The 15,259-nt window shown below is 34.9% G+C and overlaps 1 protein-coding gene across 1 annotated transcript in view; it reads left to right on the top strand.

The window, feature by feature from the left end:
• The window catches only part of LOC147074380 (BBSome complex member BBS2-like), a 29,289-nt gene that overhangs the window by 5,012 nt on the left and 9,018 nt on the right, over positions 1 to 15,259 (top strand). The window contains exons 3-6 of the mRNA XM_085943654.1: positions 7,989 to 8,218; positions 11,302 to 11,484; positions 13,935 to 14,157; positions 14,533 to 14,792. Of these exons, the coding sequence (XP_085799780.1) occupies positions 7,989 to 8,218; positions 11,302 to 11,484; positions 13,935 to 14,157; positions 14,533 to 14,792 (896 nt within the window). The remainder of the gene's footprint in view (positions 1 to 7,988; positions 8,219 to 11,301; positions 11,485 to 13,934; positions 14,158 to 14,532; positions 14,793 to 15,259) is intronic.

Raw genomic sequence — 15,259 nt, 5'->3', positions numbered from 1 at the left:
ATTGGTTCAGGTCGAAGATGATAAGGATGATAGAAATAGTTATAATATCACAAATTCGTTAAACCGATAGTAGTAGAATCAGGTTGCGGAACCCTTCATCCAGCAGTGGATTGATCCTGGTTGATAATGATGACGATATGAATATGTAGATAAATCTAATATCACCGATTTTGATAAATACAGCAATTCAAATGACAGAAAGGAGTATAATCAGGCTATGGGAGGCCTTTATCCAGCAGTGGATTGGTTCAGGTCGAAGATGATAAGGATGATAGAAATAGTTATAATATCACAAATTCGTTAAACCGATAGTAGTAGAATCAGGTTGCGGAACTCTTCATCCAGCAGTGGATTGATCCTGGTTGATGATGATGATATGAATATGTAGATATGATAAATATAATATCACTGATTTTGATAAATACAACAATTCATATGACCGACAGGGATACAATCAGCATAGAGAAGCCATCATCCAGCAGTGGATTGATACTGGTTAATGACGATAATGATGATATAAATGGGTAGGTATATAAAAACACGATTTTTAAATATATAATATAGCAATTTCTATCACCAAGAAAAGTAGAATCAAGTTGGGATAATCTTCATCCAACAGTGGATTAATCCAGATGATGATAATGACGATATGAATAGTAGATAATTATCATAAATTTTGATAAATATAATATATTGGTTCAAAAAAATAGTATTTATAGCCATACTTAAAAAAAAGAACACTATGTGTGTATCCATTAATTTATGATGACGTTACATTTATTTTGAGGTTATGGGTACCTATTTAATTTTTGAGACGATGTTATGAATTAATTCGGATTTAATATCTCTCGGGAACATGATTAAATCAAATAAAGTATGTGTATCAGCCGATCCGATGTGTGTGAAAAATGAATTTAAATTTTAAATTATATTTATATCCAGGCTTTAAATAATTTTCATTGGTTCAAGAAAATAGTATTTATAGCCATATTCTAAAAAACAAAAAAGAACACTATGTGATTGACGTTACATTTATTTTGAGGTTATGGGTACTTATTTAATTTTTGAGTCGATATTATGAATTAATTCGCATTTAACATCTCTCGGGAACATGATTAAATTAAATAAAGTATGTGTATCACTCGATCCGATTAGGAATTGTCTGTCAAAATGCATTTTAATATAAATATCGCACTCAAAATTATATTAGTACTACATTGTTGCAAACATTTAAACGTGACAGCCGTAAAAAAATATTTAAAAAGAATCAAATTTGGAACAGCAGTAGCGCACGCGGCTGTCAAAAGGTAATTTACCAAATGAATTGTACCAAAATTATGGTTTTTTCACCGGAAAAAAGTGCGCCAATTACGATATTTGAATAAAAATAATCAAATCCGTTTGTCAAATAAAGGATTAGAAGGTCTTAAGCGACGAAGACGTCATTCTGTGAGGCGTAAACAGTAAATATGGCGATTGTATACGGTGTGTAAGAGAATATCGGATATAAACGTCACGTACATGTAAAATCATGGAAAATTTCTGAAATGTGTTCAATTCAATCGGTAGATGAATCAGTAGCGCACATTTCGAAGTGAAGATGTAAAAATAACAATAAAATGTCGCTTAAATGAGCTGTTAGTGCATTTTCCAAAATCTCTTAGGATAATAATATATAGAAGATACTACGTCAGGGGCATTAAACAAATTATTTAAAATATTAACAAACCACAAAATATGAAACAATCTACACTTACAATAACATTAATATCAACAAATAATTATGATTAAGGTAAACGTACCAGTAGTTGACCACTTAAGAAAAAAATTCAACAAAAATAACGATTAACGTTTAGCATTACACCGAATGTTGGCAAAGCAAGTCTACTCATAATGGATCAAATGTCTTAATTAATATGACAAGACAAAAATTAAGAAAGGGTCTGTTACAAAAAAATTTTGTTCAATTTTTCAAGACCATGTTTTTGTTCCAGTAGTTGACCATCCAAAAAATTGAAAGTTCCAGTAGTTGACCACTATATGTTTCAGTAGTTGACCATGTCTAATCAGGGGTTCCAGTAGTTGACCACTATATTTTTCAGTAGTTGACCATGTCTAATCAGAAGGCTTTATGGCAGAGTTGCCTCAGGGCTTCCTGTCAGACCACTCTAGCCCATAGCTACTTGAATCAACTTGGTAACAATGGGCGGTTCAGTAACAAGTTACATAGGAGAGGATTTTGTTTGACAGCCAATCATCAGCTTCGGGTAACAAAAGGTGCAAAATTAGTTACTTAAAACTAAAAATTCAAAAATATATTTATTTTAGCAACTAAGTACATACATACTACATAGTAACGCATAGGCTCAGTACTAATCAAAATATAACTTAACATAAAAATCCTTAGATATTCCAAATAAAGTCCAATTATTCCGGAACTAAATAAACATTACGAGTTTTGCTTACTTGTGTCGGATCATTTATGTGGGATACTACCACCTTCCATTCATAGCTAAGTACATCGGGTCGCTCTGGCCATTTCCATAATCTCCCGCACTTTTGCATCGATGAAATAGTAGCTTTTACTTTAGAAATATGGACGATTTTCCCCGGGAAGTATTATAATATAATGTTCATTAATGACTTTCATAACGGGCAGCCACCGAGTTTTAGGCTTAAAGCTTTCATCACTAGACTTATGCCATTCACTCTCCGCTGAGTCTGAAATGTCAACACTTGGGTTAGAAGACTCGGAAGAAAAACGCATTTTCTTCTTGACTGCTTTCAATTCCCCCATTTTTTTTCTTACTTTGCATGCTCATTTAGTTCTTTCTTTCTTTGCCTCTCTGCAGCTCGTTCTTTTTTCAACCGTTCCATTTCTTCTTTCTTCCACTTTTTGTTTACGAAATACTCCTGGCAAGGTTTCCCGGAAACACTGGTGGGGGTTTTTTCCCTTTTTTGCTTTCTTCATGAATTTTTCTTCCCCTTCACCGGGGAAGAAAAAATGTCTCTAGAATGGACTACGAATATTTGATGGACCAGCCACGGGTTCACTGGCGATTGGAGACGAAGTATCATTACAAATCCTTATACCAGCCTGCACTGGCGATTGGAGACGAATCACCATCACAAGTCGTTAGACAGCCACAGGTGCCCTAGCGATTGGAGATGAAACATCTGATCTGATCATAATAATTCATAGTATTCCAGGCGGCCAAAGACATCATATCATCAGATTCCTCTTCTTGCAATGCCTCATCGATGAGTCTGACCGGGTCAGGTGGAGTGATATTTTCCAACTTATTTTTTTACTTTTCGTCACAGTGCGAACAGTGACTTGTCATCTTGATCAAGTTCGTTGTTTTTGCGGAATGATTCAAGATTTTCCTCATCAATGTTTTTACTCAGGATCTCTCTCTAAATACCGCTTGGGATCCTCTGATGAAACCATTGAAGGCACACTTTACGATTCTCCTGGTACTGTTACAGTTTAAGGGCTCCATGGACAAAGTCCACATTTTCGGAAATTTCTTGAGGAATTCTTTTGTACTTGTAGAGGACTGTCGTTGGTGTGACAGCCCCACCGACACTCCCTGTTACTATGACGGTTATGCATTCTTTATCGTCGGCATTTACCTGCTGGTACACTGTCTCGATTCCTTTTTTGGCTAAGACCCTGCTCCCCTAGGGGCGGCAGGTTATATGAAAGTATGGTGAAGCAGGCAGGTTATATAAAAAGTATGGTGAGGTAGGCTGATAAACAATTTGCGGCAAAACTAACGTTAACATTATTAATTATATGGGTACGTTATAATGACCAAAGTAAATCCTCCGTGATGCCCTGCATTTTTTTATCGCGTCGCTATTTCTCGTAAGTTGTCGGCTATTGTTGGCTTGCTTCATTCAGTTGCTATATATTCAGGGCTATAATTCAAGAAATTTTTGTTTTCCGAAGAAAAAATACACAAACCCGTTGCTTAAAAAATAAAAAGTTGACACCTAGGTCATCTACTGGACAGAACCACCCTAGACACTTCTAATTAATAAATAATCATCGTTCCATACTTATTAATGTAAAAATGGTTCAAAACTAAGTGAAATAATTTTATTTAATTTATCTAGTCGTTGACCACCCTGGTCAACTACTGAAAAAGTATTAAAAAAAGTTTGAGTAGTTGACCCCCCCACAAACTTGCTTCCTTGTAAATATAACTTAAAAATTACAAATGATATCGATACTTCAATATTATGACTGCCCGTAATGCATTAACTTGATATTATGAAGTCAAAAACATTAAATTGCCATATGCTTACATCCACTGATATCCTTAACAATTTACTTAAGAAATTAAAAATAAAATGCTTACGGCGTGATGTGTTGTTTTCAAATAGCTGCTATGACGCTCCTATGACATATGGTGATGTGTTAGTTTCTCAATCCGACCACAGATGGCTTCACTTGTCTCAACTTTACAATTTAGAGCAATCCCGTGTCTACGTTTCTTATTTTGGGCATTTTATTGAAAAAAGGTCAACTACTAGTACATGGTCAACTACTGGTACATTTACCTTAGTCAAAATTTACAATAAAAATTTTATAAAAAATAAAATAAAATTATCAATTGAAGTGAGATCGAATAAAAAACAAATACAACCAAAATATGAGTCAAAATTAAATAAAAATAATAAATAATGTACAATATATAAAGTGATGTTATGACAATCCCAAATATTAAATAGGGTATAAAATTGCGTTTTATTAAATAAAAACAACAATACAATGCAGTTCCACCATGAATTGACAGTTGTGACAATTGACTACTGACATGATTTGAATTGACAATTGACTTGTGACAGTTGACAAAAATGAAAAAAAATGGAAATAGAAGATGAACAGTTTCTTTGGAATCCGCAAACATCTAAAATTTCAAGTGTTATCTCGGAACACGAAAATTCAGATATACAAAACATTCCTGAGGCCAGTCCTCACATATGGATCAGAATATTGGGTCATCAGTGACAAATCTGAAAATGGTATTCTGATTTTGGAACAAGAGATCATGAAAGCGATATTTGAAGCAAAGAATTTAGATGGAGTGTGGTGGATACGTCACAACCGCAAAGTACTTATACGGGGGATTTGCAGAACCAAACATTATCCAAACCATCAAAATTTCTTTACTGGAATGACTCAGTCATGTTCAACGAATAGACCCGGGTCAACCGGTCCGGAAACTTTTTAATGCGTGGACGTCTCGTCTGAGGAATATTGGGATCATTTTCCCTTATACTTTTGGCATTACTCGCAATAAGCATGGGTTGTTACCAAGTACAGGAGGACAGCTTTTTGGATTCCTCCCGGGAAGCGAGCAATCCTCAGCTCCCCAGCGGCTTCGTCTGTAGAAATATGCCTTTGCAGAAATTACTAATGGTTTTATATTTACTTTTTTGAGTGCCACATTTTTTTCAATTTTACCATCTAGCTCCACGCAGGTACATATTAATTATTATTATCTTCTCTGGTTAGTTGTAACATTATTTTTGCATAACAGTATGTCAAGTTGATTGGTCAATATTGTTTGAACAGTAATGATAGAACGATCCCAGTAAAGTTTGAGCAATCATTTTCCAGAACTGCGATCGGTTGATGTTAATCATTGTTATATGGGGTATTTTCATCTACCAGTCTAGTGTATAAGGCTGTTTCCATGACAAAACAGAACAATGATAAATATAATTATGACCTTTCAGGAAAAATATAAATTTAATATTGAAATTGTCCTATCTCTATTATGTTGATAGATTTTTAATAGCACAGATTTTCAATACGTCATAATAAATCAAATTACATACCTAATTTCTGCATTCCTAATCGCTAGAAAGCTTCAAATAAACGGGACTTTGCCGGCAAGCTTAGGATATCTCATCTTAATCAATATAATATGTTCAAAATGATTGGGTGACTAGGTACAACGAAATAATGACTTAACCTAACCTAAGCTAACCCCCTTGTATGAAAAAGCAAGGAATTCAATAATCGAATTAAAAAAAAAACCTAAGTTAACCTAACCTAAATAGATTCCACAAAAATTAATGTTTCATTTTTCCCCTGGCTGTTCTGTTTTGTCATGTTCTGTCTGGTTACCATAATGCTAATTAATTGCTGGTGCACTTTTTTTACATTATCATAGCGATTTGTACAGTCCACACCGGTTAGCTTTGGGCAAACCCTAATTATGCGGTCTAAGGTTTTATGTGTTCTTCTACAGCATGGGTGGCCAACGCGCGGCCCGCTGGGGGTCAACTTGTGGCCCGCGGAGCAGAGAGAAAATAAAAATAATATCAAATGCTGCCGCTAGATGTGTAATTTTGCAAATTGAGATTCGATATTGGCTCAAGATTTAAAAAAGGACCGTGTGCTTTTTGCTGCATTTGCAACGCCATTCTCCTTGCAACGCCATTCTCCGTAGACGTGAATTTATTACTGGGAAATTTACAAATGGAGCATTGTGAAATATGTTGCGATGAATAATTAAAGGAGAAATTCCACCAGGTTGGTTTGGAAGAGTTTTACAAAACATATTTGGACAAGGAGAAATATCTTCCACTTTACAAACATGCTCTAATGATGACTTCTCTATTTGGGAACACTTACACGTGTGAACAGCTTTTTAGTCAGATGAAGCATAATATCAAATCCCGAGTGAGAACACGAATCACTTAGTTCTGCCACACAAAATCAAACTTCTCACTAAAATTTATTATTACCACGTTTTTATTAGCTTGTATTCTTGTTTGTCCGGTACAGATTTTTTCTTGTGTGTCCAGTATACATTTTTTCTTGTTTGTCCAAGATTTGTATTGGACGATTGAAGACTTTTAACTAACTTCCCGACTAGCTAGACATTTGAAACTTTTAGAATATATCAGAACCGACGACAATGTATTCTTTTAGTACTTTTAGCCATTTTTAAGCAGAATTGAATTCATTTTCAGTTAATTCTGTTTTGTATAGAAAGTTATTATTGTTGCTTGCTAAGGGGGTCCTAGTAACTAAATTATTAATATATACGTGCGTTTCTATGGAAATCAATATGAAATGTCAAAATGACATTTCAATATTCTATATTTATTCAGTATTTCTATCAAGTACAATAAAAAGTTTTTATTAATACATAGAATTGTCGAGTTTATAAGATTCAACAGAAAATTTAAAAACGTGGTATATAAAAAGTTCTTTTTATCTTGTAATTATTATTTTGTTTATTTTTATTATTTAAAAAAAGTCTAATCTAATAAATATATTGTTTGATTCTCATTTTTGTTTTATTTTATTAATATCAGTGGCGAAGGGTGGAGGTAGGCTGTTACGATTCGCTATAAATAGTGCACACTAAACTTTTTTAGTAATAAACAAATATGTAAGTCTGAAAAAGTTTAATGTGCACTATTTATGGCGGATCTTAACAGCCTACCTCCAACCTTTGCCACTGATTAATATATACTATATATATATATATATTTCTTTTTTGTTATGAACAATAAAAAAAATCGGTTGTGCGGCCCGGTAGGAAATTTCATTTTTCGAATCTGGCCCGGCTGCTGAAAAGGTTGGCCACCCATGTTCTACAGTCTTCACCACCTGAATTTATCATCTTCTATAACGTCTTATATTATTATTATTGCTACGTCCAAATGAACTTGCCAAAACAAATGATATTATATGACAATATGTGGCTGCGATGATGAAAATGTGAGAGAGGTATACTGAAATGATCAGATGAGAGATAAAATTCTCAAATAGGTTTTCAATATGGAATTGAATTATAAATAGATAACTGATTTAGCAGAATACTGTTACCTTATTACTTTGTTCGTGTGAACGTCTTGACTTTCTGATTTGTAAAGTTTACTATAAATATGTACGTTAAATAAATATGAATTGAATTGAAAGCCACACAATTAAAGTTTATTATATTTCCCAACAGCTTACGATGTCCAAGAAAATGCGGACTTGTTCTACAAAGACACTCCGAACGGCGTGAGTAAGATTGTGGTGGGGAGATTTGGGAAGTTCAACCAGACTCTGGCCATCATAGGTGGAAACTGCTCCGTGCACGGCGTGGACCACCTTGGCAACGAACTCTTCTGGAATGTGGTTGGAGACCATGTCAGATCTATGACACTCATGGACTTTGACAAAGACGGAGCCAATGAAGTGAGCGCTGATTTTAACTACCCCTTTACGCTGGTAGCTTTTCATTTTTAACAACATATTATTATTTACATAATTTTGAACCGCAGAAATATGCCTATTAGAAAAAATCCTAGAAAAACAAATTGTTCCGAACGGGACTTGAACCCAAATCTATCACATTCCGTACGGTGAGTTGTACCAAAATCATTACTGCAAATCGCTATATAGGCACCAATATGCTGACCAATGAATGGCTCAGCACATTTATTCTATACACAAGACTGCTATCGGCAGCTATCGAGGGTAGTTTTTTGTATTTTTGTATCAAAGTATTAACACTTATTGTGTCAATTACAATAAGTTAGTTGTAATTGTTACATTAAAGGCCCATCCATGGACTGAAACCGTATGCGGTTTAGATCCGTGTGCCATACTAAGCTTATGATTTTTGTTCATGAAAATATATTTTCACTAAATTTGTAAGTGTAAGTGTACGGTATAAACGCATACGATCAGATGCTTATAATATACTTTGTGGAAATATATTTCCATGACCAGAAAAGATATGCTTAGAGCACACGGTTCGAAACCGCATACGGTTTCAGTCCATGGATGCCCTATAAGTGCTATGTTTTAACAGCGCCTCTCTTGGCTGTGATAAATTTTAGAGTGAGACAGACAGTTTTGACGTTATAATTGTTACAATAAGTGCTAATACTTCGATAAAAAAAATGAAATACACCTTGATAGCTGCCAATAGCAGTCTTGTGTATAGAATAAATATGTGCTGAGCGATTATTGGTCAGCATATTGGTGCCTATATAGCGATTTGCAGCCAATGATTTTGGTACAACTTGGTATATAGAATAGATGCGCTGATAGAGGTTATATTTACGAGGGATACTTGTTAGCCATTCACCCAATCAAACGGGTGCTTAGAGCGAGATAGACAGTTTTGACTGTTTGGACGTCTAACTTATTGTAACAATTTATAATATTTCGATACAAACATATGAAAAACTACCCTTGATAGCTTCTGATAGCAGTTTTGTGTATAGAATAGATGGGCTGGTTTCCTTATGAGATGTTAGAAATTATGTTTGCATCAAACTTTTTCAAATTTATCTAAAAGAATATATCGTTAATCAATGATGACGTCTTTTTGGTTCCACCTGGTGGTTTATTAATTTTATGTCATTTAACCAAACTTGATCAGATCATCAATCCAGAGCAGTTGAGTGAATATGGAGATGTACAATCTGATTGTATTTAGAGGGGCGGATAAACATTGTACCACCTTCAGGGCGGACAACAAATGTCACTTCAGTCTAATGAAGGTGCTACGTTACAGGGTATTGAACCGACACTTAAAATGTATGTTATACCCCATTTATCAGTGGCGAAGGGTGGAGGTAGGCTGTTAAGATCCGCCATAAACAGTGCACATTAAACTTTTTCAGACATACATATTTGTTTTCATTGAAATAAGACTACAATTTACAGATAGTGTTGGTTAGTTTTTAAAATTCAATTAAACCATTAGAAACCAAGCCATAATAGATAATAGTCAAAAAATACATGTCTATTTCTAAAATATCTAAAAGTATGCAATTAAATCATACATAACTTTGAATATTTTGTAAATAGAATAATATTTTTTATTTATTATAGTTTGGTTTAGTCAGGGCTTAATGAATTAAAAAAATTAACCAACAATATGTGTAATATGTATATTTAATCCAACGAAAACGAATAACTATGAATGAAAAAGTGTGCACAATTTTGTCGTATTGCCCAAATTAGACCAAATCTATTATGGTTTCGTTTAGGCATGGTTTAATTGATTTTTAAAAACTAACTTAGTTCAATAAAAACAAATACATATGACTAAAAAAGTTTAGTGTGCACTATTTATAGCGAATCTTAACAGCCTACCTCCACCCTTCGCCACTGCCATTTATACATATATGGATTTACTGCTGACAGTATGTATTATCACGGCCATAACAAGAAAATGCACGTGTAAACATGTATTATCAAATTATCATGCAAGTTGCAAGATTGCATGCATGAATCAAAAAAATTCGGAAGCTTCTGAATTTTCACGCGACAGTTGGTTGGTTCGATATCTGCGACTGCGCAGTAGAACGATAGTGGCGAACCTGCCAGTAAAAAAATGAACTACACCGCGCAGAGACTCATTTTGGGGTTAACCGATTTTCACTACCTGTCAAATAGTACTATAAAATGACGTTTACTCTTGAAGAATGAGATTGGCGAGACAGTCAGTACTTTTACATGTAAACAGTTATTATCGCAATAGTTTAAAATACACACCATTGCTGCAAGTAAATCCATGCACGTGTACATGCGCTATTATACTAAACACTAATAAGACCAATATTATTGTTATGTATGCTCTGGAAACTTGATGGATGACCAAAAACATAGAAAGAGTGTCGGGCTCATTCGAGTGGAGCGTGCTGTGTGGTATCTTTGAACTCAAACAATAACGAGCTGCACACTTTGTACATAAACCCGCACATCGTACAGTCCATTAAACTGATCCATCTTAGATGGCTGGGCCTTGTACACAGAATTGATTAGTTACACATGACAAAGACACTGACCTTTGGAATACCGGAAGGCAAAATAAGACCTGGTCGATCTCCTACAAGATAGAGGGATAGTGTCGAGCTGAATAAAGATTGTGGACATCCAAAACTGGAAGGAAGCGGCCAGGGCTCGAAATGGACCGGAACGCACCGGAGCGCCGTTCCGTTTCATGTAAATTCCCAAAATTATAGCTCCGTCTCGTGGAAAAAATAATTTAACAATCTGGCCATATAACAGTGATTTTTATAAAATATACAAGTAACTGTGTTAATATTTTCAGAAAACTATTGAGTGCTCCGGTTCGTAACATTTGCCATTTCGAGTACTGGAAGCGGCTTTAGACAGACCTGGTTGGAGGCACGTACTATAGATGGGTTGTAGTGCTAAGAAGAAAAAATGTAGATACAACCGGCAAATAGTAGACGTGTTGTAATACAAAAAGTTCACATGAATACCTCGCGGTATAGTGCAAACTCTTCGGTTTCCAGTTACTGGTAGGCTGCGCTGACTACACCATCAGAGTGCTGAAGGAAGACCAAATTCTGGTGGAGATGTCGGAGACGGAGACTGTTATCGGAATGGCGATGATGCAGGAGAGCCGCTTCTCTTACAGCCTCTCCAATGGCACCGTCGGAGTTTACGAAGAAGGCATTCGTCTGTGGCGCGTGAAAGTAAATCAATTTAGTTTAATAACCGATTTTCAATAGTACGTAACTCAAAGACAATGCAGCTGGATAAAAATTGGCTGCATTGTGGATTCATTTGTAGCAAACTTCACACTATTATCGCCTCTGTCAAAAACCACAAACATTTCCACACAATAATTAACGATTCAGTCAATTTCATACATTATTAGATGTGCATCTATTGCCAAGATAAACCCTGAAACTTGCATTTGTTGTGGTGGATGTTATTATTTAATTACCACATACATGACCGTTTCGAATATTATGAAACGTGTTTGACTTGTATCAGAACCAAAATATTCAAATTGTAATGCAAAAATATAGTTGTTTTCTATTAAACCTACTACACACCTATGTATACCTATATATACATGTGTCCAAACAACAGCAACCAATGTTTTTATGCGATTGCTATGCCTATTGTTTTTTTTTTATTTCACTGCGGATGGAGAGACAATTAGTGTTTGTTTTAGGGCTCCAATTTTGGTGTGTGAAAGTATATGAACACTCGTATAAATTGTTTGTGAGATATAATGCAAATGTAGTCCATGAAGGGATAAGCCTAAAATTTCAAACGGACTCTGGACATACTGCGTGCAAATACTACAAAAACTTTAATTGTTTAGAACGTATATTTAAATGAATTGTTACAAAAATCACATAGGTATATCATACATCCAAAATACATCTAAAATGTCAATTGCCAAAGATAGTGACTATAAAAAATGATTACATGTAAATATTACATTAATTCACCGTAGCACAGTTCGCCATGAGCCTAATTTCTACTGTCTTTCCCTTGTATTACGTAGTTTTAGGTACAAGTCGGTTTATAAGAAGCTAGGCGGGAACTGCGCAAATTTTGGCAAAATTCATAAATTCAAAAATGAAAACCTAACCTAACCGAACATATAATCCAATATATCAGCTATTTTCAAAATTTGTTTGCCGCTGGCTTGCTGTGATCCAACATGACCCGTGTTTTATTTAGACATGAATTTTATCTCAGTACTATACGACCCGAAGTGGTTGGACGGTTTTCAATGTACGACCATTATATTTCTGATGCAACATTTCACGGTGTAGTTTGATATGGTGAACTGCATACATATAAATTTCCAGACATGATAAAAAATATCGCCATGTTTCAATGCACCAACTTACAAAATATTAATTCTTCATTCCAGAAATGCCGTCAATAATACTGAAATATTACGCGTTCACAAGTCTCCGTCTAGTTCTAGTACAAAGTACAACCCAAGCTCTTTGGCTCTTACTGTCTAATGCTCAAGGCAATGGCTTCTCATACCAAAGTTTCTGAATTCAAATCCTGGTGAGGTCACAGTACATAATATACGTGATGTTCTCAGGCCTGTGTTTTCATTTGGACAGTACAAAGGTTTCTTCAACATCTTTTGTATTGCTATAATATTATATTATAGCATTATTTAATAAACAAGTACGCTGAAGAAATTTGCAGTTACAGAACATATTGTATGAATGTATCAAGTAATTGTACATTTCAGAAATGAGGCGTCTAATTACAAAAAGCGACAAGTCCACAATTCAATATTTTCGGGAAACAACTTTTTATGTTGAAACATAGCTTCAATTATTTGTTTTAACGTTAGATTATTTTTTCCCTTGTATTCTATGTCGAAATTAGAACCAAATGGCAATTTGTTTCAGCCGATAAACTCTTAAATGTAATAAATATAGGCAAAATAAAATTGGACGTAGCGCTATTTGTATCTCACTTTTTAATTTACTCCGCATAAGGCACATATTTCCGTGGCACTGTCATGAGTTTACCAGATGCTACAGCATGGGAGAGGCTCTTTTCAATATTGAACGTTCCCTTATTGGTTGACTTAAGCACGCGCGAAATCAACGAAGCTTTAAATAATATGAAACACGGACTTGGCGCTTTTTGTAATAAATCGAGACTTAAAATATTTTTTTTCGTAGGGTTATGTCGCGTTTTGGAATTTATAGATCAATACATATTGTGTAAAATTATACAAAGAATACGTGCGTATTTTTTTCTCGATTTTGACCAAATGTGGACTTATCGCTTTTTGGAATTAGACACCTCAAATATAGAATATTCAAAACGAAATCAAAATTTATACAATTGATCGTTGTTTGAAAGTTTGAGATATGAGATGATGATATATGTAGACTGCTGACTAGATAATTACTTTTTAATTACGACATTTAAATAGCATGCTAATTACATCGAATGGCCAACTGATTGTTACGCGCTAGGTGCATCTTTAGCGTCCAATGACTTAATATATTCACTGCTGACCAGTTAATTACTTTTTAATTACCACATTTAAATATCATGTTAATCATATCCAATGGCAAACTACTGCAAACGCGCCAGTCGCGATGTTAGCACTAAATGAATTAAATGTATTTTTGATTTTCAGTCTAAAAATACTCCAGTGGACATCTACAGCTACGACTTGCTGGGAACGGGAAACAATCAGCTCGTAACGGGTTGGACGAACGGCAAAATCGACAGCCGGGACGTTAAGTCCGGGGAAGTACTGTGTAAAGACAACATGGGGCATTCCGTGGCCGGGATCGTCCGAGGGGATTACCGCGGACAGGGGAAAGAAGACTTGATCTGTGTCTCCGTGGAAGGAGAAGGTATGTATCATTAATAATAAAATTCATTACAATGGATATTGAATTGAAAATGACAATTTGTTTTATTTTTAAATCATAACAAATGGTCATCATTAATAATTATCATTCTTGATCATGATGAAATATATTTATTTTTATCTTTGAATTTCGTAAAACACTGCACTAATGTATTGAAAATGTCAGTCTCAAGTTTCTACTGGGTAAAACATAATTATTGTATGGATATATTAGATTGATATTATAAAAGTCTGTGCATTAAAAAACTCATTTTTAAAACAAGCTTGTTTGATATCTGTACATCATTGTTCTGGGGAGTTTCTCAATTACGGTTGATTCAATAAATAATAAATGAAAGATGTCTCTCGCTTCCCCGAGTTCGAGGGTACACAACGTCAGCCAGCAACGCATCCAGCGTGAACACGAAGATGGAGCAGGACACGATGAGCGAACTGTTTTCGCGGAAGCAGGCTCTCATGCTGGAGCTGAAGCATTACGACAGCAATGTTAAGTTCAACGAACAGTTCGACAGGAGCCGCGAGTCGGGTGATTCTCTACCCAGCTCCATGGGTGTCATCCCCGCAAACACTCGACTGCAGATAGGACTCTCTACTAATCCTGGAGAAGGGGATAAAAAGGTCGGTAATAAATAATGAAAGAGTTTGAGCCGTACCTAGAGGGAATCGTTTAAACGTTTTTTATCATATTTTGTGATTCTTTAGTTTTGCAATTTATATGATTTTTCATCTAAATAATGATTGATTGTATACAATACCTACTAATTCTGTAACACTAACCCTTGGGAAACTGGGGCTAGAAAACTCCAGGGGTGGTAGCAGAGAATACAAACGTTATGGATCATTTTGTGTTTTGAAGCCATGAGGCTGTACGCATGTGAAAGGACACATTTTATGGTTTTCTACCATTTCGACTCACTTTATGCAGTACACCCGATCCTCTTTTTGCACTGTTTAAAAAAAGTACCGATTATTTTTTATTTACACTGATTTTTTTGCTTTAATAGTTTAAAAAAACTAAAAAGAATTAAAATACGTAAGTACATAATTTTATCAAAAAATTGTATTGCATTTCGTATTTTGAGTTG

This window comes from Rhyacophila brunnea, unplaced genomic scaffold, assembly GCF_057557595.1.
Source record: "Rhyacophila brunnea isolate RB1 unplaced genomic scaffold, BYU_Rbru_1.0 scaffold_16, whole genome shotgun sequence".
NCBI classification, from domain to species: domain Eukaryota; kingdom Metazoa; phylum Arthropoda; class Insecta; order Trichoptera; family Rhyacophilidae; genus Rhyacophila; species Rhyacophila brunnea.
This window is presented reverse-complemented; position numbering and strand designations above follow the sequence as displayed.